The 24,466-nt window shown below is 52.9% G+C and overlaps 1 protein-coding gene and 1 long non-coding RNA gene across 3 annotated transcripts in view; one reads left to right on the forward strand and one right to left on the reverse strand.

Moving 5' to 3' along the window:
• Positions 1 to 1,328: 1,328 nt before the first annotated feature.
• On the reverse strand, positions 1,329 to 3,699 carry LOC109495373. 2 transcript variants are annotated; one of them, XR_006591235.1, is made up of 2 exons: positions 3,179 to 3,699; positions 1,329 to 2,496 (listed from the first exon to the last, which is right to left on the reverse strand). It is a non-coding gene; the product is annotated as an uncharacterized LOC109495373 (long non-coding RNA). The 2 variants fall into 2 exon arrangements; XR_006591234.1 differs by having other exon boundaries at positions 3,121 to 3,699.
• An 881-nt stretch (positions 3,700 to 4,580) lies between these two features.
• Positions 4,581 to 24,466, forward strand: part of AXIN1 (axin 1) — a 63,008-nt gene continuing 43,122 nt past the window's right edge. Inside the window, 3 exon segments of the mRNA XM_023247010.2 lie at positions 4,581 to 4,685; positions 8,538 to 8,768; positions 8,771 to 9,494. Of these exon segments, the coding sequence (XP_023102778.2) occupies positions 8,618 to 8,768; positions 8,771 to 9,494 (875 nt within the window). The 5' untranslated portion in view covers positions 4,581 to 4,685; positions 8,538 to 8,617.

Consider the following 24,466-nt stretch of genomic DNA (forward strand, 5'->3'; position numbering starts at 1 on the left):
AGGAGCAGGGACCATCAGGCCAGGGTGACACACAGCAGCAGGGTTAGAAGGTGACAGTCACGTCAGGTGTCAACACCGAGCTGACTCTGGAGTTGGCTGGTTTGAGGCAAAGCCCTGACCTTATATCCCCCTACCTCCCCAGCTTGGCACTGGGACCTGGGTCACTTCGGGGGTGTCCGCCTGAGGCAGCTTTAGCTGAAGAGCTGTGAGAGAACCCCAAATAGGAAGAGGGGTGTGAAATGCCAGCGTGGACGACACACCTGCCCCAAGGTGTGCACAGGGAGGAGAGAGGCAGGGGCCTGCCTGCCATGGAGTCGGCGCCCAGGGAGGCCCCAGCCTGGAGTGGCCACAGCGAGCTGGGCTGGCCGGCCCTGGAAGCTAGACTCGGCACCTTCTCACTGGTCCTGGGGCCACAGGCCTGCCTGAATCTGCCCAGCGGGCAGCTCTGCACTCTCCCCCAGGGTCCTCGCTTCCCTGGGTTAGTTTACACTGATCACGGGTAGGAAGATGGCGTCTGCCGCACACCTTTGTGATTTCCATGCGTTGGTGACAGTCACATGGCCGCAGAACGTCTCCTTGAATGCAGAAAGAAGATAACGGAACCTAGCCCTAACTGCACTCCGACAGTGGCCCGTATTAATACCCTGGAATAGTTTTTTAGTCTTCTCGCCTTTACGTGCACATTTTCTGTGTTCACAAAAACGGGCACCCGATATGTGTGGTCTTGTGGCCTTTTCCTTGGTGTTCTATCTCACGGCCTTGTTGTCACATCTCTGCCTCCTCCTTTGGGCTTGGGATGGGGACACAAACAACACTGGGCTGTCCTCCTGGGCTCAGAACCGGTGAGAAAAGGACACTTGGGGAAGAGGGATGGAACCCAGGGGCTTGGCTTATGGCCAAGAAGGTGGCTGGCCAGTGCGGCTGGGGCTGTGCCTCCAAAGGGGAGTCCATGCCTCACTCGTCGTAACTGGATGAGCCTCCCTCCCCGCTTCAGGGCCTCACCCGCCCCCCCCCCCCCCGCCACCTCTGACACCTGTGGACAGGGCAGAGGGGCAGGGAAGGGAGAGCCCAGAAGGGGTTCAGCCTGAGTCTCCTATCTCCCTCCAGAAGCCCAAATGAGAACCGTCCCTCCTGTCCTCCCCTCCCGGAAGACAATGGGGACGTGCCACTCACAGCACCCTATTTTTGCAGCTTGCTCTCTGCTGCTGGTTTTCATCCCATGCCAGGCCATGCTGGACGCGCCTTAGCCTACTCCTTGGTGCACTTAGACGACTTCTTTGGATCGCTTTTTATAAGTGGTCTTCCCCAGCCAAGCGGACACACACGTGTAAGCCGCCAAAGTCCACTTTATTTCAGAGTATTCATTTTGTGTCTAAGTTGAAGAAAAGAATTTCACTTCTGGTCTTAAGTTCTTCACGTGGCTCATGGAACTCCTGAACAAATATTATCCACAGTTAAACCCAAGCCTCTGCTGGCAAACTCCAGTGCCCCTCACTGGGAAAGCGAAAAGCGGGTGCTCCGTCGAGGAACTCAGCCCTTCAGAAGGGAGGCCCCTGTGGCTCTTTGTCTGGTTTCATCTGTGGGAGGCTGACACAGTCCCCGTCAGGTCTCCCTCTCCACCGCAGGCCCCCACTTTTGCCCTCTCCGCCTCCTCCTCTTCAGAGCCTTCCCTGAGCTCCCTCCTCTGGTCTGTCCCCACTCCCACCCTGCTCAATCTCCCCTTCATGCCCACAGTTGTAATCCACTGTAGCAGGCCTTCTGACTCCCTTCCTGTCCCTGCAGGGCTGGGGCCCCAAGGAGCCAGGGGCCCGAGGGCCCTGTTGTGGTCCCAGGGCCTGGGGACACCTGCCGCCATGGGCCAGGAGGAGGATGGACATGGACACAGCCCCGGGAGCCTGGCCTGGCCACAGCAGCAGCTCCGCAGAACCAAGGCAAGCACTGGGGACCTGTGCCTGGGAGTGGGGAGGCAACCTGAGGGCCAATATCTGGGAATTCTTGCTGTCTCTCCAGCCCACCCAGGACTCCCACACCCCAGAGAGACCTTGCTGTGCCTTGAAGGCCACCGGCTATGCCTTGTCTCCTCTAAGACTCCTAGGCTGAGCAGGGTGGAGCCTGGGGCCATCCCAGCTAGATGTGGGTGAGAGTGACCCCCCAGTGCCATGACCCTAGTGGGGCCAGTGTGCATTCAGTACTGCAGGCTCCTCATCTACAGCCCCAGCCTTGCCCAGCCTGCCCTGAGGCATAGTGATGGCCCTGGGTGACCTGGGCTCTTGGTAGGCTGGGGATGCTTCCCCAGTGGCCCTCATCCCTCGCTGCCCCCCTTTCCTACAAAACCCCGGGTATCGGATGCTATTTGAGACTTGTCAGGCTGGCAATGGCTGGGTGCTGGTTCTCCCTCCATACCTGCTCACCCCAGGCAAGGCACCACCGGTGGGCAGCTGGGTGGGAGGATGGCCCATGGCTCATGGAGCCCCCAGTCAGGACTTCTGCTCTGGTCTGGAGACGAGAAGGAGGAGGGTGGGCAGTGAGGGCGAGCAGTATCCAGAAGATGTGCTGGCCTATAGAATGGGGGTATAGCCACCCTCTGGGGGCTGCTGGGAGCATTTCTTGAGGTACCAAGCCCAGCGTGGCTCTGTGGAGCACAGGGTCCTGGGTGTCACGGGGGACACCAGAAGCAATTGCTTAGGGGCAGTGATCAATATCTGGTGCTCACGTCCTTAGGGAGGGGCCAGCTGGGTTTGCAGGTTGGGCAAGAGCTGCCGTGGTGACAGGGATGGGGAGATGGGGAGAGGCGTGGTGGGTATAGGAAGCCCTTGCTCTCAGGCTGGCCTGTGCGCTTGTGACCCGAAGGCAGTGGTAGGAAGGAGAGCCCTTGTCCACACTCTAGATGGTGCCTGGGAGCAGTTGAGCAGGCAAGCCCAACATGGTGGAATCTCAGCACACAGTTCTTTGCAGGTGGGGGCTCCTGTCCAAGTGACAACCAGCATTTACCACCACTCAGTCCTGGCCTCGAGTCCAGACCCACTGGGGACTAAGGGAGGGTGGAGCCCTAACCCACTTTCTCAGGGACTGGGCCAGCTGAGGGGTAACAAGCAGAGGGACAGAGGGACTGGACGTTACCAAGGGTCAGCTCCAGGTCAGCCTGGCTGTGCCTTCCAACCGCCCAACTCCCGCACACCTGCTTCCTTCAATGCTGTGGGCAGTTGTTGGACGTCCTGCGAGGGTTCTCCTGTGCAGGGCCGGCCAGGCAGTCCCCGAGCGAGGTCTCCAGTCCCCCTGGCCACCCTGCCCGCCCATGCACGAGATGCTCCCTCTGCAGGGGTGGGAGACTGGTTGGGTGCGGGCCTGGCCTGTGGGTGCTAACTTGGGGAGACCCGGGCTGGTGGACACCCGTGTGGGCAGCAGAAAAGGGCTGAGACGTGGTGTGCGCCTCGCAGTGCCCAAGAGAGCCGCCTGACCGCTCAGTGCACCAGGCCAAGTCTCCCTGGTGGCCACAGTTCCTCAGGGACCTTCGCAGGGGTGTCTCCACAGACCACCCTCCCGGACGCAGATGCCCTGCTGGGAGGGGACTGCAATTTCGCATAGCCTGCTCCCGGGTCCTTGTCCCGCCCCACGCTCGAGGCACTGGACCCACCCTCTCGGACGGCCCCACGCTCCGGCCCTACCCACAGCGCTGCGGCCGCGCCCCACGTTGCTATCCTCGCCCGTCGTCCCCGTCCCGCCCCATGCTACTGGCCCCGCCCCACGCCTTGGCCCCGCCTCCCACTCTCGGCCCGCCCCACGTTCTCGGTTCCGCTCCCACGCTCCAAGCCCCGCCCCACGCTCCTGGCGGTGTCCCTCGTCCCTGTCCCGCCCTCACGTTTGGATCCCACCCCATGCTCTCGGCTCCGCCCCACGCCCCGGTCTCGCCTCCTGTCCGTATCACATCCCCACGCTCCAAGGCCCGCCTCAAGCCCCGGGATCCGCCTCACAATACAGCTCCGCCTGGTGCTTCGGCCCAGCCGCATGATCACGGCCCCGCCCCAAGCCCCTGCCTCGCCCCGCGCTTCGGCCCGCCGCACGCTCTGGGTAGCGCTTCACCTTCCTTCCCCGCCCCACGGTCTAGGGACTGCCTGCGTCCTGGTCCCGCCTCGAGCCTTCGGCCCCGCCCCACGCTCCGGTCGCGCCGCACATCCGGCCCCGCCCTGCACGCCCGGCCCCGCCCCGTCCCGCGCTCTCGGCCCGCCTCACGCGCTTGGCCCCGCCTCGCGTTGTCGGCCTCGCCCCCACGCTCCCGGCCTCGCCCCCACGCTCCCGGCTCCGCCCCGCGCTCCGGCCCCGCCCCCGCACTTCCGGGCGGCGCCGGCGGGGGCGCTCCGGCCTGGGCTTCGGCGCTCTGGGCTCGGGCTCCCCGCTCGGGGAAGCGTTCGCGGCCGCCGTCGCCGCCCGCAGGACCGGCCGGAGTCGGGCCGGAGCCGCGTTCCCCGGTGCAGGCGGGTGAGAGCGGGCGGCCGGCCTCGGCGGCGCCCCCGCGGCCTGCCCCGCGCCCGCCTCCGGGCCGCCGCGCCGCCGCTGCCATGGGGGCCGCCCGGGGCCGCGCCCCCGCCCCGTCCCGCCCGCCTCGCCGCCGCTGAGCGCATGGGCCGCGCCGCGCCGCTCCGCGAGCAGGGCCGGGGCCCTGCCGTCGCCGCCGCCGACGCGCGCGGGTGAGTAGTGCGGGCCGGGCGCGCGGTACTGCGGGGCGCGGGCCCGTGCGGCCGCTCATTGTAGGCCGCGTAGGCCGGGCCGGGCGGGCCCGGCGCGGGACCCGGAAGACGGGCTCGGAGGGTGCGGGCTGGGGGCGCGTGCGGGGAGGCTTGCAGCACTGAGCGGGTTGTGCGGGCCGGGTGTACAGACCGTGTGGTGTGCGAGGAAGGTGTGTGGGGTTCCAGGCTGTGAGGGCAGGTGTGTCAGAGGGGATGCTAGCAAGGGCCGTTGATATAGGGCTGTGTGAACCCGGAAAAGTGCGGGGTTCGGTTCCGAAAGGGCAGCCCCTTGCTCTAGGTGAGTGGAAGAGTGTAAGGAAGAACCAGGGTTGTGTGAGAGGGGGTGGGGAACGGTCTTCCTGGAGGAGGCCAGGGCGCGCAGCTGATGTGTTTGGTTGGTTGGTGTCAGTCGCGGGCCTGGAGCCTGTTTCGGGTGTGTGTGGGGTGCAGAGGAGCCGCCGTGTGCAGAGACCCTGGACGGAGGCTGGACAGTAGCACATCCCTTCCCTCTCCCCCGCAGCAGAAAGTAGGAATGAGTGAGTCTGAAACCCAAGGCGGGCACTCCCTCCGAGGCAGAGGTGCCTGAGCTGGTTCCAGGCTGTGGTTTGGCTGCTCTGAGTGGCTGTACTCTTTCAGGTTGATGCCTTGCCCCCAGAACTCTCTTTTGGGTGTGGGTCTTAGCTTCTTTCTCCACCCCACATTTTGGAATTCAGTCCTCCACGAAGCTAGAGCTGCATGGCCAGGGCCGTGAAACTTTTAGCTGGGCACCGAGGACGTTAGAGGAAACACACACAGAACCAGTTCTCCGGGGACTTTTCTCAGCTCCTCTCTAAGATAATGTAAGAAGACTCCTTGCCGTGTATCTCAGCCCCTCCCCTTTGCTTGCATTTATGCTCTGTGCTTCTAAAAGAAGAATCTCACGCGTACTTGGATCTACAGGCCCTGTTTTGAAGAACACACATGGTCCAACCTGACCTTTCAGGATAGCAGTGTTTGGGTTTCAGTTTTAAGAACTTCTCTTGAGGGACAGGGTTGGACAGGCATACAAAATACGACGTTTCTGTTGGATTTTCAGCAGGTGTGGGTGTTTCTTGGGTTTCTAGCCTCAGGAAAGCTAAGTGGACTTTTTTGGGCTACATCAGTCATTGAGAATTTAGGTGGCGGAGGAATGGATTACATTGTAAAACAGTGGCCCTAACCCTTTCCGAGTTTAATGATGGGCAGTTAGGAGAATGTCACAGTCACGCTCTGTTATTTTCACACTGCACGTAAATTAAGAGTTAAAAAGCTATATTGGAGTGAAATAAGTAAGCATCTATATCTCTGTGGTATGGAGCTGGCTGCCGTGGAAGCCAGGGGTTTGCCTCCGCAGTGACTACGGGAGACTTTAAGTCTGGTATCACAGTTGTACATTACTTTTATGGAATCCTTTTATTGATGGTGGTTACAGGCTGTTGGCCGTATTCGATGCTTGTGGGCATTTGACTCTGTGAATTAATAGAGCTGCTTTATGTGTGGTATGTACGTGTGTAGACGCTGAACGCCTGGTGTGCTTCTGTGTGGGAACCCAGAGACTGCAGGAATTAGGGGCGTTTCGATAATGCCAGTGATTCCGAGAGGTGTTCACGTCCTTTCAGGGACATCAGACGTCTTCTGTCAGTTGACAGCCAAAAATAGATGTGAATTATAAGAACTGTTTCTTCAGGACAATGGAAAATAGTTTAGAATGATTAGGGGGACTTGTTCATACATGAATTAAAATGTTAGCTTTTAACGACAACCGCAGTTTTGTAATAAAGGGCTAGAATCTTGAGTTTCTTGCTGTTTTTGTAGCACAGTGGTTCAGCATCTATGAAGGGCTAACGTTTGGCTTTTCTGACAATTGTCGTTTGCCTTCATGTCGATGAATTAAATATTCATTGGTGCCTGTTAGTTGCAAGACCTTGTGTTAGGTGCTGCAGATCTTGTGGAAAATGTTTAATCAGGTTGCTGCTAATAATGTACACAGGAGACATCAGCGTCTTCAGAGCAGGTGAAGGCGACATGTAATTAACCTCCCATTGGAACACAGGGACTCGGATCTTTGTCAAGGCTTGTGAACTAAAGAGTATCTCTCAGGGTAAGGCTCAGGCCAGGCATGGGCCCTCCTTCCTGAGAAGGCATCGTGGACAAGAGGACGTTAGATGTCCATGAGCTGGGCTGGAGCTACGACACCACAGGTGCTCATTCATGTTGAGGGGGCTCAAAGAAAGCGCCTTTGCAGTTGAAGCGGTCCATGACAGCAGGGTGCCACAGCCCACGGGCCTTGACCTTAAGAAGCAGGCTATTCCTGCTGAGATTACAGCCTCCCCAGTCGTTTTTATAAAAAGTCATTAGCTGCAGAAATGTCATCTGGGGCACGTTATTGTGACCCATTCCCTTCTGCCTTCTAGCCATCAGCAGCCGCGGGCAGGTGCGGTATGTACAGCGTGACAGCCCAGGTGTGGGGGCAGATCCCGTGTCGGCCGTGGCCCAGAGTGTGGGGTGGTGGCCAGGAAGAGCCACCCTTTGTGAGGGACCAGGTTTTAGGAGTTAATTTTTCTCCCTCTGGCTTGTTTGGTGCCCTCGGCGTTTGGACTTGACACGCTTCTCCCCAACCCACTTGTAGCCAGACCACTTGGATCCCGGTAGGCCGAGTTGTGGTCACCTGTCCGGCCAGGTCGGGACGTGTAGCTCAGCTCGTGGGCTCTGTGAGCTCCTGTAGGGTACGGCAGCGGGGATGGAAGGCCGCGGACGAGTTCTGACCCAGGGTTGCCTCCTTCGCACCTGAGGCAGGCTTGCAGCAGCAGCAGCAACAACGCCTGCAACACTCTGGTCTCTGAGGGGGTGGGTGGTTTGGTTTTGAGCTCACGGAGTGGAATCGTGAGCTGTGTGCTTCCTTAGCTAAAAGGTATAACTGTGTTTGGATTTTGTTTTTTTTTTCCTATGCCTTCTCTTTTCCTCAGAGTACTAAATTGCCACTTGCTATCAGAAGGACGCTTTCCTTAGAAGCAAGGTCAAGTGCAGCTTTCTGGTGGGAGCATTTTAAAGATTGTCCATACTGGTGACATGAGAAGGCCGCTCTGTGAGGGGGAGGGGGTGTCCTTGGATCACTTGGGCGAAGGCACCGAAGGTGACCCATCCTTGTTCGTATAGTTGTGTGTTGGGAAGTAAGGGAACACCTGTGTGTTTGCACATGTTAGGAGGCACACGATGTGTGAAGTGATGGGGTGGGCAGAAGGCATCGTGGCTGTGGGCCTAGGGAATGTGGGGAGCAGATGTGACACCCCGCTTCTGCTGTGTGACGTGTCTACCTTTTGGTATCTGAGTGTGGCAGCAACCTGCAGTGCTGGTGGGGCCGCCCCGTCTTAACACGTGAGGAGCCAGCCCTCACCCGAGTTTACACGGCCACGAGGATTACAGGGCACGTTTCCTTCCTCCAGTCCTGTCTCCCTGGAGCTTGCAGAGCAGGACTGGTTGTGGCTGAGACGGGAGGTCCCCAGGCTGCCGGTCTCCATAACGTTCTCGGAGAACGACCCTTGACGGGAGAGGCGCTCCCCCTGTCCTGGGCATTCATTTTTTAGATCCAGAGGCATTCCTGTAGTTGTAAGAGTTCCCAGAAATGGTTTTAACGTAGCACAAACCTTGTGACAATGATTGAAACATAAACTGAATTTCTGGCTTTGAGTTCGAGCGGGAGGGCATCATGGCGAGTCTTGTCTTGAGAAAACCTCTGTGGTCATGTTTCCATGGACCCACCTTTCCTAATCCTTGTCCTCTTAATGGTTTCAACAGGACAGATTGATTCACTTTGGAGCTGTAAGTACTGATTATTAGGGTGCAGCGCTCATTGTACAGTGACGCAGGATCCCACAATGAGTATCCAAGAGCAGGGTTTCCCTTTGGACCTTGGAGCGAGTTTCACCGAAGATGCCCCCCGACCCCCAGTGCCTGGTGAGGAGGGTGAACTGGTGTCCACAGACCCCAGGCCCATCAGCCACAGCTTCTGCTCCGGGAAGGGTGCCGGGTTAAAGGTGAGACTTCAGCAGCCACACCAAGGCGCTCGGATCTGGACCTGGGGTATGAGCCTGAGGGCAGCGCCTCCCCCACCCCGCCATACTTGAAGTGGGCTGAGTCGTTGCACTCGTTACTGGACGATCAAGATGGGATAAACCTGTTTAGGACTTTCCTGAAGCAGGAGGACTGTGCTGACCTGCTGGACTTCTGGTTCGCCTGCAGCGGCTTCAGGAAGCTGGAGCCCTGTGACTCGAATGAGGAAAAGAGGCTGAAGTTGGCCAAAGCCATTTACCGCAAATATATCCTCGATAACAACGGCATCGTATCCAGGCAAACTAAGCCAGCTACCAAGAGCTTCATAAAGGACTGCATCATGAAGCAGCTGATAGATCCTGCCATGTTTGACCAGGCCCAGACGGAGATCCAGTCCACCATGGAAGAAAACACCTACCCCTCCTTCCTCAAGTCTGATATTTATTTGGAATATACGAGGACAGGCTCGGAGAGCCCAAAGCTCTGTAGTGACCAGAGCTCTGGGTCGGGGACAGGGAAGGGCATACCTGGATACCTGCCCACTTTGAATGAAGATGAGGAATGGAAGTGTGACCAGGACCTGCACGAAGACAGCGGCAGAGACCCTGCTCCCCCCGGCAGGCTCACGCAGAAGCTGCTTCTGGAGACGGCTGCCCCGCGGGCCTCCTCAAGTAGACGGTCCAGCGAAGGCAGAGAATTCAGGTGAGTCAGGTACCAGGCGTCCGTGTCTATGCGCACGTCCGAGACCCGGAGGACCCGCAGGGGAGAGGTGTGGGTAAGGAGTGGTCTTGTCTTCCAGCCCCTAGGTGGGTATGCTCCTGCTGCTGTGGGTGACTTGTGGTTTGAGTCCTTACTCGTGACACCTGCACATTTGTCCTTAAATGTGTTTGACATTTGTAAGTTGAGACTTTTATCAAGAACAGTCTGAAATATGTGGCTTTGTAAGTCATTGAGAACATGGGAAGTCTTAGAAATCGTTGAAACTCAGAAGGACGCTGAAACTTACCCTTTAGCAGTGAAATTTGTATCGTCTTGCATAGAAGTTGGATTTACGCGATAGGCATAATCCTTTTGGCTTCATGGAGAGGAGTGAACATCTGAAAGCATCAATCCTTAGAGAATTCTGGATTGTTGCATTTTGTACGGGTTTTCTGAGAGTCTTCCTGGAGTTTGGGGAGGGGTGGGGGAGGACACTACCATGCAGCAGAGTATCAGAGCACTTGGGGAACATCCTCTGGATGGAGTTCTAGGGGCGGCCTTTTCCTCCTGCTGCTGTGTGGTCCGTTCCCAGCATCGTGTGAAGTGTGAAGTCGTTGGGGGAGCCTTTGCCTACAGGCTCCTTGCAACTTTAGAATCACCAGTGGTGTTAATCGAGAAGTTGTTACAGCTTGGGAAACCTGTGTCTTCATCCTCTTTTCTTGGTGGTTCCCCCTGCTGTTACTGGAGATTTTGGCCGTGGGTTGGAGCCCCTGGCCGATGTTAGCACATGTTGGTAGGCCACTCCCATGTCCCGTCATTTCCCTGTAGCTGGTCCTGGGGACTTCTGCCCCTGAAACCTTCAAAGCGTGGCATCTGTGTGACCCTGCTGACCACACTGACTTAATCAGGAGTCAGAAACTTCGTGCTGTGGCTCTCCCGTGGAGTTATTCAAAACCTGGATCGTTTCTTCAAGCTCACTGTGGCAGAGAAACTGGCTACTTGCTTAATAAGCACAGGATTAAACGTTTCTAAGTTTTAAATGTCATTTAAGTGATGGGATTCAAGATACCCCATTTGAACTAATTTTTATGTGACTGTTGCTCATTGTCTTTAGCTGAATGCTGTCGATATAGCAAGCTTTTTAGGACAGAACTTAACCATGAAGTTTTTCTGAGTAAGGCTAGCAACTGACACAGTTTTTATTTTTTTTAAGTTTTTAAAAAATGTTTATTTATTTTTGAGAGAGAGAGAGAGAGAGACAGAGCATGAGCGGGGGAGGGGCAGAGAGAGAGGGAGACACAGAATCTGGAGCAGCTCCAGGCTCTGAGCTGTCAGCACAGAGCCCAACGTGGGGCTCGAACTCAGGAACCGTGAGGTCCTGACCTGAGCTGAAGTCGGACGCTTAACCAACTGAGCCACCCAGGTGCCCCAAAGGCTTTATTATTTTAGAGCAATTTTAGGTTATCAACAAAAATGAGAGGAAGGTCCAGAGGTTTCCCATTACCCCCATCCCCCACCCCCACCAACACACAGCCTCCTCCGTTGTCAGCAGAGCACTACCTTTGTTACAGCTGCTGAACCTGCATCAACACGGCATCACCACCCAAAGTCTACATTAGGGTCCATTTTTGGTGTTGGACACTGTGGGTTTGGATGAATGGACGATGACCGGTTTCCACCATTGCAGCATCACAGAGTAGTTTCACTGTCCTGCCTATTCAGCCTCTCCTCTCCCCCAGCCCCAGATAACTGCGTTTTGTTTTTTTTAAATACAGTTCTGCCTTTTCCAGAATGTCATGTAGTTGGACCCCTACAGTGTAGCCTTTTCTCACCGGCGTCTTTCACTTGGTAACACGCATTTGAGCTTCCTGCGTGGCTTCCCATGGCTTGATGGAGCATTTCTTTTTCTTTTATCTACGTTTATCTATTTATTTATTTATTTATGTATGTATGTATGTATGTATGTATGTATGTATGTTTATTTTGAGAGTGAGAGAGAGCACGAGTGGGGGAGGGACAGAGAGAGAGAGAATCCCAAGCAAGCTCCACGCTGTCAGCAAAGAGGGCATCGTGGGGTTCGAACTCACAAACTACAAGATCATGACCTGAGCCAAAGGCAGACATGTAACTGAGCCACCAAGGCACCCCAGTGCTGAATACTAGTTCATTGTGGGGATCGACCACAGTTAATTTATCTGTCACCTGCTGAAGGACGTCGTGGCTGTCCCCAAGCTTTGGCAATCATGAGTAAAGCTGCAGTACATACATACCTGTGTGCAGGTTTTTGTGCGGATGGGAGTTTTCACCTCCTCTGGGTGAGCGCCATGCCAATCAGGCTCCGTGCGGTCAGTGTGGAGCCTGACATTGGGCTCGATCTCATGAGCTGTGAGGTCATGACCTGAGCCTAAATCAAGAGTGGCACGCCTCACCGTCTGAGCCACCCAGGTGCCCTACAGGTGCCTCTCCTAAGCACTGATTGTGCCTGGAGACGTGTGTCACCAGGGCCACTATCTAGGACAAGATGACTCGGGGGTTCTCCCGAACCTAGAACTTCACGGTTCCTTGAGTTCACCATCCTGGGGCTGCTCCACGCGTGCCCTCTGGTGTTCAGCCTCCCTGACCAGGTAAGCATTTTCCCTGTTTCCCGATAGGAGGCCTGAGTGTCTGTCCTCACTTGGCCTTACGTGTGGGCACATGGCTGTTTCTCATGGAGGCAACTTGAGGAAAATTAGATGAGTGTTACCCAGGTCTCTGTCACACCTGGGAAAGCAGCGGTGCTCCCTGGCCTTCTGCTTTTATCCTGCTTACCTGGGGCCATTTCGAGCCCCTGGGCCACGGGATCCCAGAATCCCTTGCTGTTCTCTGTGTCTCTGCGCAGACTTTCCCAGTCTTTATTGCCCACAGTTGGTGGAACTCTGAATAGGACTTTGGTTGGCTCCCACCCATCGTGTTCACTGGTGTAGAAGTGGCAGAGGGTGTGTGAATGATTTGGCATCAGGTGTAGGGCCCAGGGGCTGTGGGACAGTAGCTGGCAGGCTCAAGGTTTACTCCCCCATGAAAAGCATGCGCTGGCCCCCCAGATGCGTTGAGGGACTGTGTGGGAGGGCCTGGTTGGTCACCTGCCTCAGCCATTCAACCACCCACACTTCGCAGTCACTGCTGGTTTTTTTTTTTTTTTTTTAACGTTTATTTATTTTTGAGACAGAGAGAGACAGAGCATGAACGGGGGAGGGTCAGAGAGAGAGGGAGGCACAGAATATGAAACAGGCTCCAGGCTCTGAGCAGTCAGCACAGAGCCCGACATGGGGCTCGAACTCATGTACCGCGAGATCATGACCTGAGCCGAAGTCGGATGCCCAACCGACTGAGCCACCCAGGCGCCCCCGCAGTCACTGCTGGTTTTAATGACTGACGTTGGCAAGCGCTTTCTGTTTCTGTCTGCTACCCTTACCTTCTTCATCCGGTGGGAAGTTCCCTAAGGACAGGGTCCTACATTTTTTCTTGTGTCTTCCTGGTGGGCCAGCCCAGTAGGGTGCTTCTGGTCACGGCTGGTCATCATGGTCATGGCCAGAGAGTGGACCGTGGATGCCGTTTATAGCAGGAGCGGCTCCACATTTAAAGGGCAGACAGCTGGTCCTTTCCAGGGCCCCTTCATATTTTGACTAAGGAACTGTCTGTCCTGATGGTTGGCTCATTGACTGTATTTATTTATTTATTTATTTTAATTAAATTTTTTTTCAAACGTTTATTTATTTTTGGGACAGAGAGAGACAAAGCATGAACGGGGGAGGGGCAGAGAGAGAGGGAGACACAGAATCAGAAACAGGCTCCAGGCTCTGAGCCATCAGCCCAGAGCCTGACGCGGGGCTCGAACTCACAGACCGCGAGATCGTGACCTGGCTGAAGTCGGACGCTTAACCGACTGCGCCACCCAGGCGCCCCTCATTGACTGTATTTAAAAGGTCTAGAGAAAAATGTAAAAAGAGGAAATGCTCCAAATGTATATAATTTCCACGGAATGCAGAAAAGCAAGATTGGTTTTGGATTTCTGATTGGAGTTCAAGTGGAGCGGGGTGTGGTTCAGGCTGTGGCTCTGGGGACGGCGGCCTGGCTGTGGAGGGTACAGTCTGGGGACGGTGGCCTGGCTGCAGAGGGTACAGTGTGTGCATTTGTCTGCTTAATAGTGAGCCTGTTCGGTTTGACCACCAGCAAATTCTCTTCGCCATTGAATTTTTAGACCATCTGTTATGGAGTGTAGCGAGCGTCTGGCTCTCCCTAAAGCCCTCCCCCTGCTTCTTCTACTACAGTGCTGGTAGTTCCTTTCAGTAGGGGCATGAAGCTTAGGGAGAGACCGGGGCCCGTTGGCATTCCCTCGTCATCTTCTAGATGTGTGACCCGTTCAACTAGATGAATTCTTCTAACTGAACAGATGATCCCAGAGGAGGTGACTGGAGACGTTTTCGGACAGCCCTTGGTGTGTGGCTGTTGGTTCCTGGGTTGGGAGTTTGCACGTCGTCTCACTCACCTTGCCAGCTGGACGGGGAGAACGTGAAGCTTGGTGGTTTAGCTTAATGACTCCTCACTTAGCGACTTCTCCACTAGACAGTGTCTTGTGAGGTCAGTCTTCTGTTTTGTGACGGAGGGAAAGTTGCTGCACCTCTCTGCGCTCACGTGTGAGCTGGGGAGGATGAGGTGATACCTGCCGAATGAGGTTGTCACGGGGTCCCGTGCGATCGCGCCTGGGGGTGCGGCCTATGCCTGCCCCATTCCCCTCCTTCGTCATCTGAATTTCACCAACAGTGCTAGATGTTGGTGGAATTCGTATCTGGATTACAAATGGTTTCAAGGATAGGAATGCCATGTTCAGATTTTAATAATATATTCCTTTCATGGGGCGCCTGGGTGGCTCAGTTGGTTGAGTATCCGACTTCGGCTCAGGTCATGATCTCACAGTTCGTGGGTTTGAGCCCTGCTTCGGGCTGTGTGCTGACAGCTCGGAGCCTGAAACCTGCTTCATATTCTGTGTCTCCTCCTCTCTCTGCCCCCTCCCCTGCTAGTGCTGTGCCTCTCTCTCTCAAAAATAAAATAAACATTGAAAAAAAATTAAAGAAAAAATTCCCTTCAGGGGAGGCATAGTACCTCCCCGCCCCAAACCTGTCCCTCTTGTAACCATTCCAACCTGCGGAAGTGGTACCGGCATCTACCAGGCCAACCAAGCACTCCGATCCCTGCTTTGTTCACCTGTGTATCCAGTACAGCGTCCAGTCCTGGTTTCCCGCCAAGTGTGTGTCGAATCCCTGTGCTTCCTGCTTTCTGCCTGCTGGCTCCCACCACCTCTTCCTGGGCCACCACAGAACCTTCTGTCTGGGCCTCTGTCTCTTCTCCCCACAGCACCAAAGCAGTCCCTCCTAAGTGCAAGTGTGACCGCGTCTTTCCTTTCTCCAGCGCCGCCGGGACTTCCCACGGCACCTGACTTGACCCCAAGCTCCTGTGATACGCGTGTGCCCGTGCTGGACTCTGTCACAGAGGCACGATCATGCTGTATGCATTTCCTCTACCTGTCAGTGGTGTACATGGCCCTTAAAATTTTTAAGCGAGTTAAGGAGAGTCAAAGTGTTTTTCGGTCTGCTAAAGTCATGTAAAACTCCATGGTCTTTGACAGGTTTCAACAGAGTCTGGGAAAGTATCTGCAGATAGCCATCAGACTGGAGAATTCTGGAATAGAGAGGCCCCTTTGCTTGGGCCTTTGCGTCAGTGGGCTTATGACAGAGAAGTGCTTGCAGAGAGCCCATGAGCAATGTTGTTGACCAGACCCTTTGCACGGACGGCACTGCCCGTGGCTCTGACGTGCCGCTATTTCAGGACGATTTCAGGAGAGCGTGCGGCTGGTGTGCTTGGCTTGGGTGCACTTCTTGGAACTGGGCCATACCTATAGGTCAGCCGCCTGCCGTGACCAGCGCATTCCCGTGTTTGTGCCCTGGTGTCACAGAGATTTGAATTTGACCGTAGTCACCAGCCCTCTTAATCTGTTCTGGAATCCCGGCTGCATTACATCAGTTTACCCTGCAGCTACTGGAAGGAGACTTGGGTGAGTAGTGGTAGGTAGCTCAGTAGGAAAGAAGGGCAGTCGAAGTCTGCGGCCTGCTTGAGGCTGCATACCTGTGTGTGGGGAAGGAAGTCGGTGTTGCTGTATTTTCCCTTTGTGTCACATCGGTACAGGTGGTCGGTTTTGTGAGCCACTCAGGGTCCTCTTAGAGCCCGTTAATTCCAAGAAGGGTTGATCTGAAGAAACAACTCAGTGTATCTCTTCAGTCCCTTCCCGGGACCCGGGCTGGTTGCCTGACTTTGTTAAAGTGAACCACTTCGGCGTCTTCAGAGAGCTCACAGGAGAGGCCGTGCACAGGGCCTGCTGCGCCCCTGTGGGCAGCCCCCCATCGCTGGGTGTGTTCCAGTGCTGGCCCTTGAGCCTCTCTGTGAGCCAGGGAAATTTCTGGTAGTAGCTGGGGTTGGCTCTTCCAGTTTCAGGGGACAGAGGTGGTTAGGTGTCTGGTGGGCGCCATCGGTCCGTTCCCGAGCCCTCAGCTCATCCAGCTTTGTGCACTTTGAGTTATTTAAATGCTTTTTGGTTTCGTTTGGTTGTTTGTTTTTGGCATTGACCCTCTCTGGATCTTAACTAACTCACCTTTGGTGTAGGGCCAGTGTCTTCTCTTGAACCAACATTTTAAAGTAACCGTAATGGGTGCCCTGCTGGCTCAGTCGGAGCGTGTGACTCTCGATCTCAGGGTCGTGAATTCAAGCCCCATGCTGAGTGTAGAGCCTACTTAAAAAAAAAAAAAAAAAAAAGCCATAAAGAATGTTGCTGGCAGCACTGCTCGTGACAGCTAACAGAGTAACTTGAATGTCCAGTAGCACGGGTGGTCGCACAGGGATTGTGTCTGTACAGCTGGAGAACGTAGGCTTTTGGCTTCACTGTGTTTTCCAAGTTTCTTCAAAACATATTTATAGAAATCAGGTGTATAGAAACAGGTTGCATGGAGGCCTGAATTATCTGCTTTTCAAAAGTCTATATTTTCTTTAAGAAGGATGCATGAAATGTTTCCTTTTAATATGATCTTAGATTTATTTATTTATATTATTTTTTTAATGTCATTAAAATTTTTTTTAACGTTTATTTATTTTTGAGAATGAGAGAGAGAGAGCGAGCGAGTGAACGTGCGCGAGTGGGAGAGAGGGAGACACGGAGTCCGATGCAGGGCTTGAACTCATGAACCGTGAAATCATGACCTGAACCGAAGTCGGACACTCAACCGACTGAGCCACCCAGGCGCCCCCTTAAAAAAAACCTTAAAAAAGACCCCCAAAACCCTTAGCAGTCCCATGTCCTTCCTCCCAGCCTCTCCAGGACGGCCACTTCCGTCTGTGTCCGAGCCTCCTGTGTGTCCGCTCTGCCGCCACAACAAAACACCGTGCACTTGGGGCTTAGATGGCAGACATTTATTTCTCAGTGTGGGGGGCTGGAGGTGCCACATCAAGGCCCCAGCAGGGCCACTGTCTCACCATTTCACCCTGTGGGTGGTGAGGGAGCAGGCCCCCCCCCCCCCGCTGTGTCCGAGTAAGGGGTGCTAAGTCCTGTCGTCAGTGCTCTTATGACCTTGTGTAGCCTTCACAACTTCCGTAGAGGCACCCCCTCTAAATGCAGAAATGCCGGGGGCCGGGACTCCAACATAGGGTTTGGGGTGATGTAGGCTTTCAGGCCCTCACAGCCGCCTTGAGTCCTGTGTCCCTACTGCTGTCTGTAGGCCACCTGCTATTAGACCATCTCTGTTGGGGTTCTGGCTCCCTGCCACCCACCCTGTTTGTTGGTACACCCTAGGTTTGGCTTCCATCCATATTTGGTGTATTCATTGCTGAGCTGGGCCAAGCTTTTTCTTTCTTTCTTTAAAAAAAAAAATCTTTAATTTTTAAAATGTTTATTTCTTAGGGAGAGAGAGAGAGCGGGCGAGCGCATGCACGCGGGGGAGGGGCAGAGAGAGAGGGAGGCACAGAATCCGAAGCAGGCTCCAGGCACTGAGCCATTAGCACAACGCCCGATGTGGGGCTCGAACCCATGAATCATGAGATCATCACGAAGTGATGCCACTGAAGTGAAGTGAAGCCACTGAAGTCAGAGGCTTAACTGACTGAGCCACCCAGGTGCCCCTAAACGTTTTTTTTTTTGTTAAGAAGTATCACTTTTTTGTGTTTTTTGAATTTTAAGAGCTGCATTTTTCCCTTCGATTAGTTATTTGACTTTGTGATGTACATTTTCCCTTACTCTGTATCAGCTTAAGAAATGCCTTGCGTATATATGTCTCTGCATTATAAAACCTGTCAGACAAAAACTGTTTTTCTCCAAGAGACATGTCTCCTAAAACCCTCCCTCTTCCCACTTCCCTTCAGGTGGTTCTTCATTCACTGCTGTGTAGACTGCTGTGACTGCTGTGTGACTGCCGTGTGACTGCCATGTGGTGCCGTGTGACTGGGGCGCGGTACCCTGTGACTGCCGTGAGTGGGGGAGAGGTCGAATGGGCTTAGAATTCCAGTTGGGGCGGTGGTGTCTCCTTCAGAAATTCAAGGGTTTGCGCCTCGTCTTCTTTCTTAGGGCCTTGTGCTGGGGAAGCCTGAGTCCATTCTATTCATAACCCTTGGTCGTGGGTCCCCTCTCTGGGAGCATTTCTGGGTGCCCCGTCAGCAGCGCTGTCTCATCGCACTGTGCCTGCTCTGTGGTTTTTGCTTCGTTGTGCTGAACAAACTAGTCCTTCAATTCTGGGAATTTGTTAAATGTTACTTCTTTGATAATTTCCTATTTTCCACGTTCACGGTTTCTTCGTTTCAGGGTTCCTATTATTTAGATGTTGGACCATCTGGAACGAGCCTTTAAATTCTAAATCTTTCTCCTATTTTCCATTTCTTTTTGTTGTGTTTTCTGATCTATTAAATTTTTCTGCCCTTGTTTTTTGAATGCACAGTCTGAAAAAAACAAAACATTTGTCTTTGTTGTTGTTGTTGTGTTCATGGGTCAACATCTGTTAAAAATCTTTCTGGAGATGTCAGTTATAACTTCTTAATTATTGTTTTGCCCAGCTTCCTGGGTAAGGTAGTCTCTGTGTCCTCTGAGTTCCTTTCTTATGGGTTTGCTGTGGTTCCTGTCTTCCTTGCTGGAAGTTCTACCCAAGTGGTGATCCTTGGCGGTTCCTTCGTGTTTCACAGTGAGGCGCTACAGATGCTGGTTGAAAGCTGTGTGCAAGGCGGCCTTTTGGAGCAGTGTGCTCAGAGTGTTCACGCCACCTGTGGACTTTGTTTATTGTGGTCTTTTCTCTGGGTCATTTGCTTCTCCTTGACAGGGATGCTTCATGTCTCCTTTTTGTGGGGGCTGTCTGTTGGATTCTGGCGCTAAGTAGGTACAGGAGTTTGGGGTTTCCCAGGTGAGAATACAGACTTTCGCCTAGTCTCTCAGTTTTCGGTCCTGAGCCCCCTAATGTCTTCCCTGTACCCGATTTCCCCAGATCAGGAGCCTTTTGCCTTCATTTTTTTTTTTAATCATTTTTATTATTTTTATTTTTTTTTCAACGTTTTTTATTTATTTTTGGGATAGAGAGAGACAGAGCATGAATGGGGGAGGGGCAGAGAGAAAGGGAGACACAGAATCGGAAACATGCTCCAGGCTCCGAGCCATCAGCCCAGAGCCTGATGCGGGGCTCGAACTCACGGACCGCGAGATCGTGACCTGGCTGAAGTTGGACGCTTAACCGACTGTGCCACCCAGGCGCCCCTCATTTTTTTTTTTAATTTTTTTTTTTAACGTTTATTTATTTTTGAGACAGAGACAGAGCATGAACGGGGGAGGGTCAGAGAAAGGGAGACACAGAATCTGAAACAGGCTCCAGGCTCTGAGCTGTCAGCACAGAGCCCGCCGCGCTGCTCAAACTCACAGACCGTGAGACCATGACCTGAGCCGAAGCCGGCCGCTCAACCAACTGAGCCACCCAGGTGCCCCTCGTCTTCATTTTTACAGAGCCTGTTTGTGCAGCGTCGTCCAGGAGTGTGCGATGGAGGGCTGTGTCTTCATGCCGGTCCTCACACCGGGCCCTGCAGGTCTAACTAGCCCTTCACTGGTGCTCAACAACCTGTGTTTAGCGTCATGCCCTCTACCCAGCCCTCGGTAGGGAGGTACGGTTGGTTATTGCCAAGAAGTCCTGCACATGTGTGGGGGAAGCCTGCTCCTTGTTTCTGTAGAGCTGGGCCTTATTTGCACAGGTAAGAGAACTCTGAGAAGAAATCCGTGAAGGATATGTGAACCTGCTGTTTGGGGGAGGTCTGATGTAATTACCTTGAAATATGTAATGTGGAGGCGGCAGCATCGTGAAAGGATTCTTTCTTTTTTAATACAAATTCATTCAGGACACCTTTAATAATCTGAGATCACTCAGTGGGTAAAAGTTGTATGCGGACGTGGAACTTCTCGGGGGAACGTTTATCCCGGGTGTGAGGCTTGTCTGTACTGGATGTAGCTGGAGGGGTTGGTGTCTGGGGGGGATGTGGGTACTGTTTCTCCCTCTGGTGTGACTGGGTTTCTTACCGCACCTTCCTGAGGACCCTTGGTTCATCTCAGGACAGTTGATCCCTGTTCTGGTGGTGGACTATGATACGATCGTGGTGTTTGGAGAACAGGAGGAGAGTATAAACACCGTGGGGCACGCGTGTCCGAGAAAAGCTGCGTGTGAGCAGATGGGAACAGATGTCTCTACTGTGTGGCCTGATGTGCTGCCCCTCTAAAAGGAGAGTTGACAGAAATACAGACACGTTCATTCGTTGAGTGCCCTCTGTGTCAGACACTCTTCTAGAAGCCAGAGATTCACCAGTGAAGAGAGCAGACAAAAATCCCTCCGCCCGCGGAGCTTACAGTTTCTTTTAACAGGGAGCAGTAAAAGATGAATAAAATGGAATGTTCCAGATGGTGACAAGTACTGTGGTGAAGTATAAGAGGGGAAAGGGCAGTAAGGGGCAGAGGAAGGGTTGTGATTTTAACAAAGTGTTGCCAGAGAGGGTCCCATTTGAGAGGATGACTTTCGAGCAAGACCTCAAGAAAGTGAGAGCACAAACCATGTACCTGGAGGAGGAAGAAGAGGGGAAGCAAGCGTGGCAGCATGGCTGGAGCAGAGCACTCAAAGGGAGAGCCGTGGGGAGGTGAGCCCAGAGAGGTGATGGGATATTCTGATGGGGTTAGAAGAGCCACTGCAGCTTCTGCTTTGGCCTCTCTCTCAGGTCGTCAGTGTATTGATGGTATCTAGAGCTGTGAGCATTGTTGACATCCCCAGGAGTCAAGTGACACTCCACGGCTGAGGCTTTGGGGATGGATAGGAAGCAAGAAGGAGATGAGGTAGGAAGAAACCAGTTGAGGGTGGTGCCTTGGAAGCCAGATGGAAGGATGGAATGATTAGCTATCAAATGCTGCCGGTAGGTGAAGTGAGATGGGGACTGATAGTCATGAGGTTTAACAATGTGGAGATTATTGGGTGATCCTGGGTGATTCTGGCTGGTGGGGTGGGCGTGGGGGTGATGGTGAGAGTGGTGGTGGGGGTGGGAGATGGGGGGGGTGGGGGTGATGGTGATGGTGAGAGTGGGGGTGGGGTGGGGAGGGGTGGGGGTGGGGGTGGGAGATGGTGGGGTGGGCGTGGGGGTGATGGTGAGAGTGGTGGTGGGGGTGGGAGATGGGGGGGTGGGGGTGATGGTGATGGTGAGAGTGGGGGTGGGGTGGGGAGGGGTGGGGGTGGTGGTGGGAGATGGGGGGGTGGGGGTGGTGGCAGTGGGGGTGGTGGGAGATGGGGGGTGGGGGTGATGGTGATGGTGAGAGTGGGGGTGGGGTGGGGAGGGGTGGGGTGGGGGTGGGGGTGGGGGGGTGGGTGTGGGGGTGATGGTGAGAGTGGTGGGGGTGGTGGGGGGAGTTGGGGTGGGGGTGATGGTGGGGAGGGTTGGGTGGGGGGTGATGATGGTAGTGATGGTGGGGGTGGGGGTGATGGTGGTGGGAAATGGTAAAGGTATATTGAAACAACTTTCAAGTTTAACTTTCAACTACTCAAAGCCCTTTGAGAAGGGACTGTACCTTTGCCTTATTTCTGTCTCTTGGCTTAAAATAGTGGTTTGTAGGTCTGCTGTTGATAAATATGTGTTGAGTTGAAATGATTGTAGCCATTAGAAATCATTTGCGGGACTTGCAGGATTTGATAGCCCTATGCACTTGAGCCATTGCTGTCACATCGTCTTTTGGGTTCCTATCTTTTATTAAGGAAGCTGCTACCCAAATTGTGGTTTGTAGTCATGGCCAGCCACAACCTCTGCATTGGTTTTACCTTTTGGACCTTTCACTTTTGATAAAGAAGTCAACATGTTTTTAAAAAATAGGTAAACTAAGAAATTCTGTCTGATTTACTAAGTGTGCAGAAACAAGCCGTGGCTTGTATGTACCATTGCTAGTGAGTGTTGAGGCTGAATTGATGGGCTAAAATCTCCCATCATGAATGTGAATATCTGTTTCTGATTTTGTTAGTTTGTTTTTTTTTTTAAGTATAATTAACACACAGTGTTTTATTAGTTTCGGGTGTTCTGTTGCTGTTAGGTTTTGCTTTGTGTGTTTTGAACCCGTAGTTTGCATGCATACAAATTTAGAGTCATTATATTTTCCTTGTGGACTGGTCTTTTTATTATTATGAAATTTCTCTCTTTATGTCTGACAAAGCTTCTTGTTTTAAAATCTACTTTGATATTGCTAATGCTACCCCAAATTTTCTTTTGTTAACATATGCATGACTGTGTTTCTAATCTTTTACTTTTAATTTTTCTATATTCTTATATATAAGTTGTTTCTTTTATAAGCTGGATATGGTTTTGTATATGGATATTCCTTTTTTAAATGTTTTATTTACTTTTGAGAGAGACAGACAGATAGAGTATGAGCAGGGAAGGGGCAGAGAGAGAGGGAGACACAGAATCTGAAGCAAGCTCCAGGACCTGAGCTGTCAGCACAGAGCCCAACACGGGGCGCGAACCCACGAACCACGAGATCATGACCTGAGCAAAAGTTGGACACTCAACCGGCGGAGCCACCCAGGCGCCCCAAGATTGTATTTTTTATTACTCTCATTATATTTATTTTTTATTTATTTATTTTTAAAAATGTATTCATTTTGAGAGAGCGAGAGCATGTGCACGTACAAGCAGGGGAGGAGCAGAGAGAAGGAGAGACGGAATCCCAAGCAGGTTCTGCACCATCAGTGCAGAACCCTACACGGGGCTTGAACTCATGAACTGTCAGATCATGACCTGAGCCGAGATCAAGAGTCGGATGCTGAACTGACTGTCCCACCCAGGTGCCCTAGAGCTTATTTTTGATGAACCCTTGTGTTAGATGTTTCTGTGTGATTTTGAACTAGGTAGGAGTCAGAAGAGAAGAGTCTGAAAAGATGAGTGGGTGCTGATAGGTGTCCCTGTTTCTCTGGATGTGACTTGAAATGGCCTCTGGGCAGGGAGGCTGTTCGGCCTTGAAGGACTATCTTTCTCGTCCTGAGAGCTGTCTTCAGTGGCATTTCTTCTGCAGACTGTGTCATAGCCTGCTGTGGTCAGGTACACGAGCAGGCACTGAAGTCTATGCCCCACAGTTTGTAAAATGCAAATATATTTCGAAAGATGGAACCCTCCTCTTCCCCAGTCTCCCCCTCATCACTCTTGGCCTACCTGCCCTGCAAAGACTGACTGCGTGGATGTAAATAATGTGAGTAATTTATTGGGTGTCCTTCCACAATGTCTTTACGCATGTTCGTATTAGCATAAACATATTACATTTTTAATACTTAATACACTTCATTTAAAAATTTTTAATGTTTATTTTTGAGAGAGAGTGAGCGTGAGCTGGAGAGGGCCAGAAAGAGGGAGACAGAGGATCCGAAGCAGGCTCCGTGCAGTGAGCGCGGAGCCTGATGTGGGGCTTGAACTCAAGAGCCATGAGATCATGACTTAAACCAAAATCAAGAGTCGACCACTTCACCAACTGAGCTACCCAGACTCCCCAATACCTAATACACTTTAAAGTAGAGATTTTCTCGGGGAGCCTGGGTGGCTCAGTCGGTTAAGCGGCCGACTTCAGCTCGGGTCATGATCTTGCAGTTCGTGAGTTCAAGCCTCGCGTCAGGCTCTGTGCTGTCAGCTCGGAGTCTGGAGCCTGCTTCGGATTCTGTGTCTCCTTCTCTCTCTCTGTCCCTCCCCCACTTGCGCTCTCTCAAAAATGAATAAACGTCAAAAAAAAAAAAATTTAAAGTAAGGGCGCTTGGGTGGCTCAGTCGGCTAAGCTTCAGCTCAGGTCATGATTTCGTGGTCCGTGATTTTGAGCCCTGCGTCGGGCTCTTTGCTGACAGCTCGAAGCCTGGAGCCTGCTTCAGATTCTTTGTCTCCCTCTCTCTCTGCCCTTCCCCCACTCTCTGTCTCTTTCTCTCTCTGTCAAAAGTAAATAAACATTAAAAAACATTGAGATTTTCATATGAGAAATCGATATGACCTGGGGTGCCTGCATGGCTCAGCCAGTTAAGCATCCAACCTCGGCTCAGGTGACAATCTCATAGCGGGTTCGAGCCCCATGTTGGGGTCTCTGCTGCCCGTACAAAGCCCGCTTTGAATCCTTTGTTCCCCTCTCTCTCTGTGCCTCCTATCCCTCTCTGAAAAATAAATAAACATTAAGAAAAAACAAAAAAAGAAATGGATATGGTCAAAAATAATCAGATCGTTCACAGAGAGTATAGTATGTATCGAGTACACACTCTGGATCTATTGAATATGTGTTCATTTTTCAGTTATAAAGATGACTGTACTAATTACTGCAAATGTTTCTAGGATTTTCTTTGTGTTTTGAATTACGTAGCTTTTATGCACCTAGTTTTTGCCCCATT

The sequence above is a fragment of the Felis catus genome, chromosome E3, assembly GCF_018350175.1.
Source record: "Felis catus isolate Fca126 chromosome E3, F.catus_Fca126_mat1.0, whole genome shotgun sequence".
Taxonomy (NCBI): Eukaryota; Metazoa; Chordata; class Mammalia; order Carnivora; family Felidae; genus Felis; species Felis catus.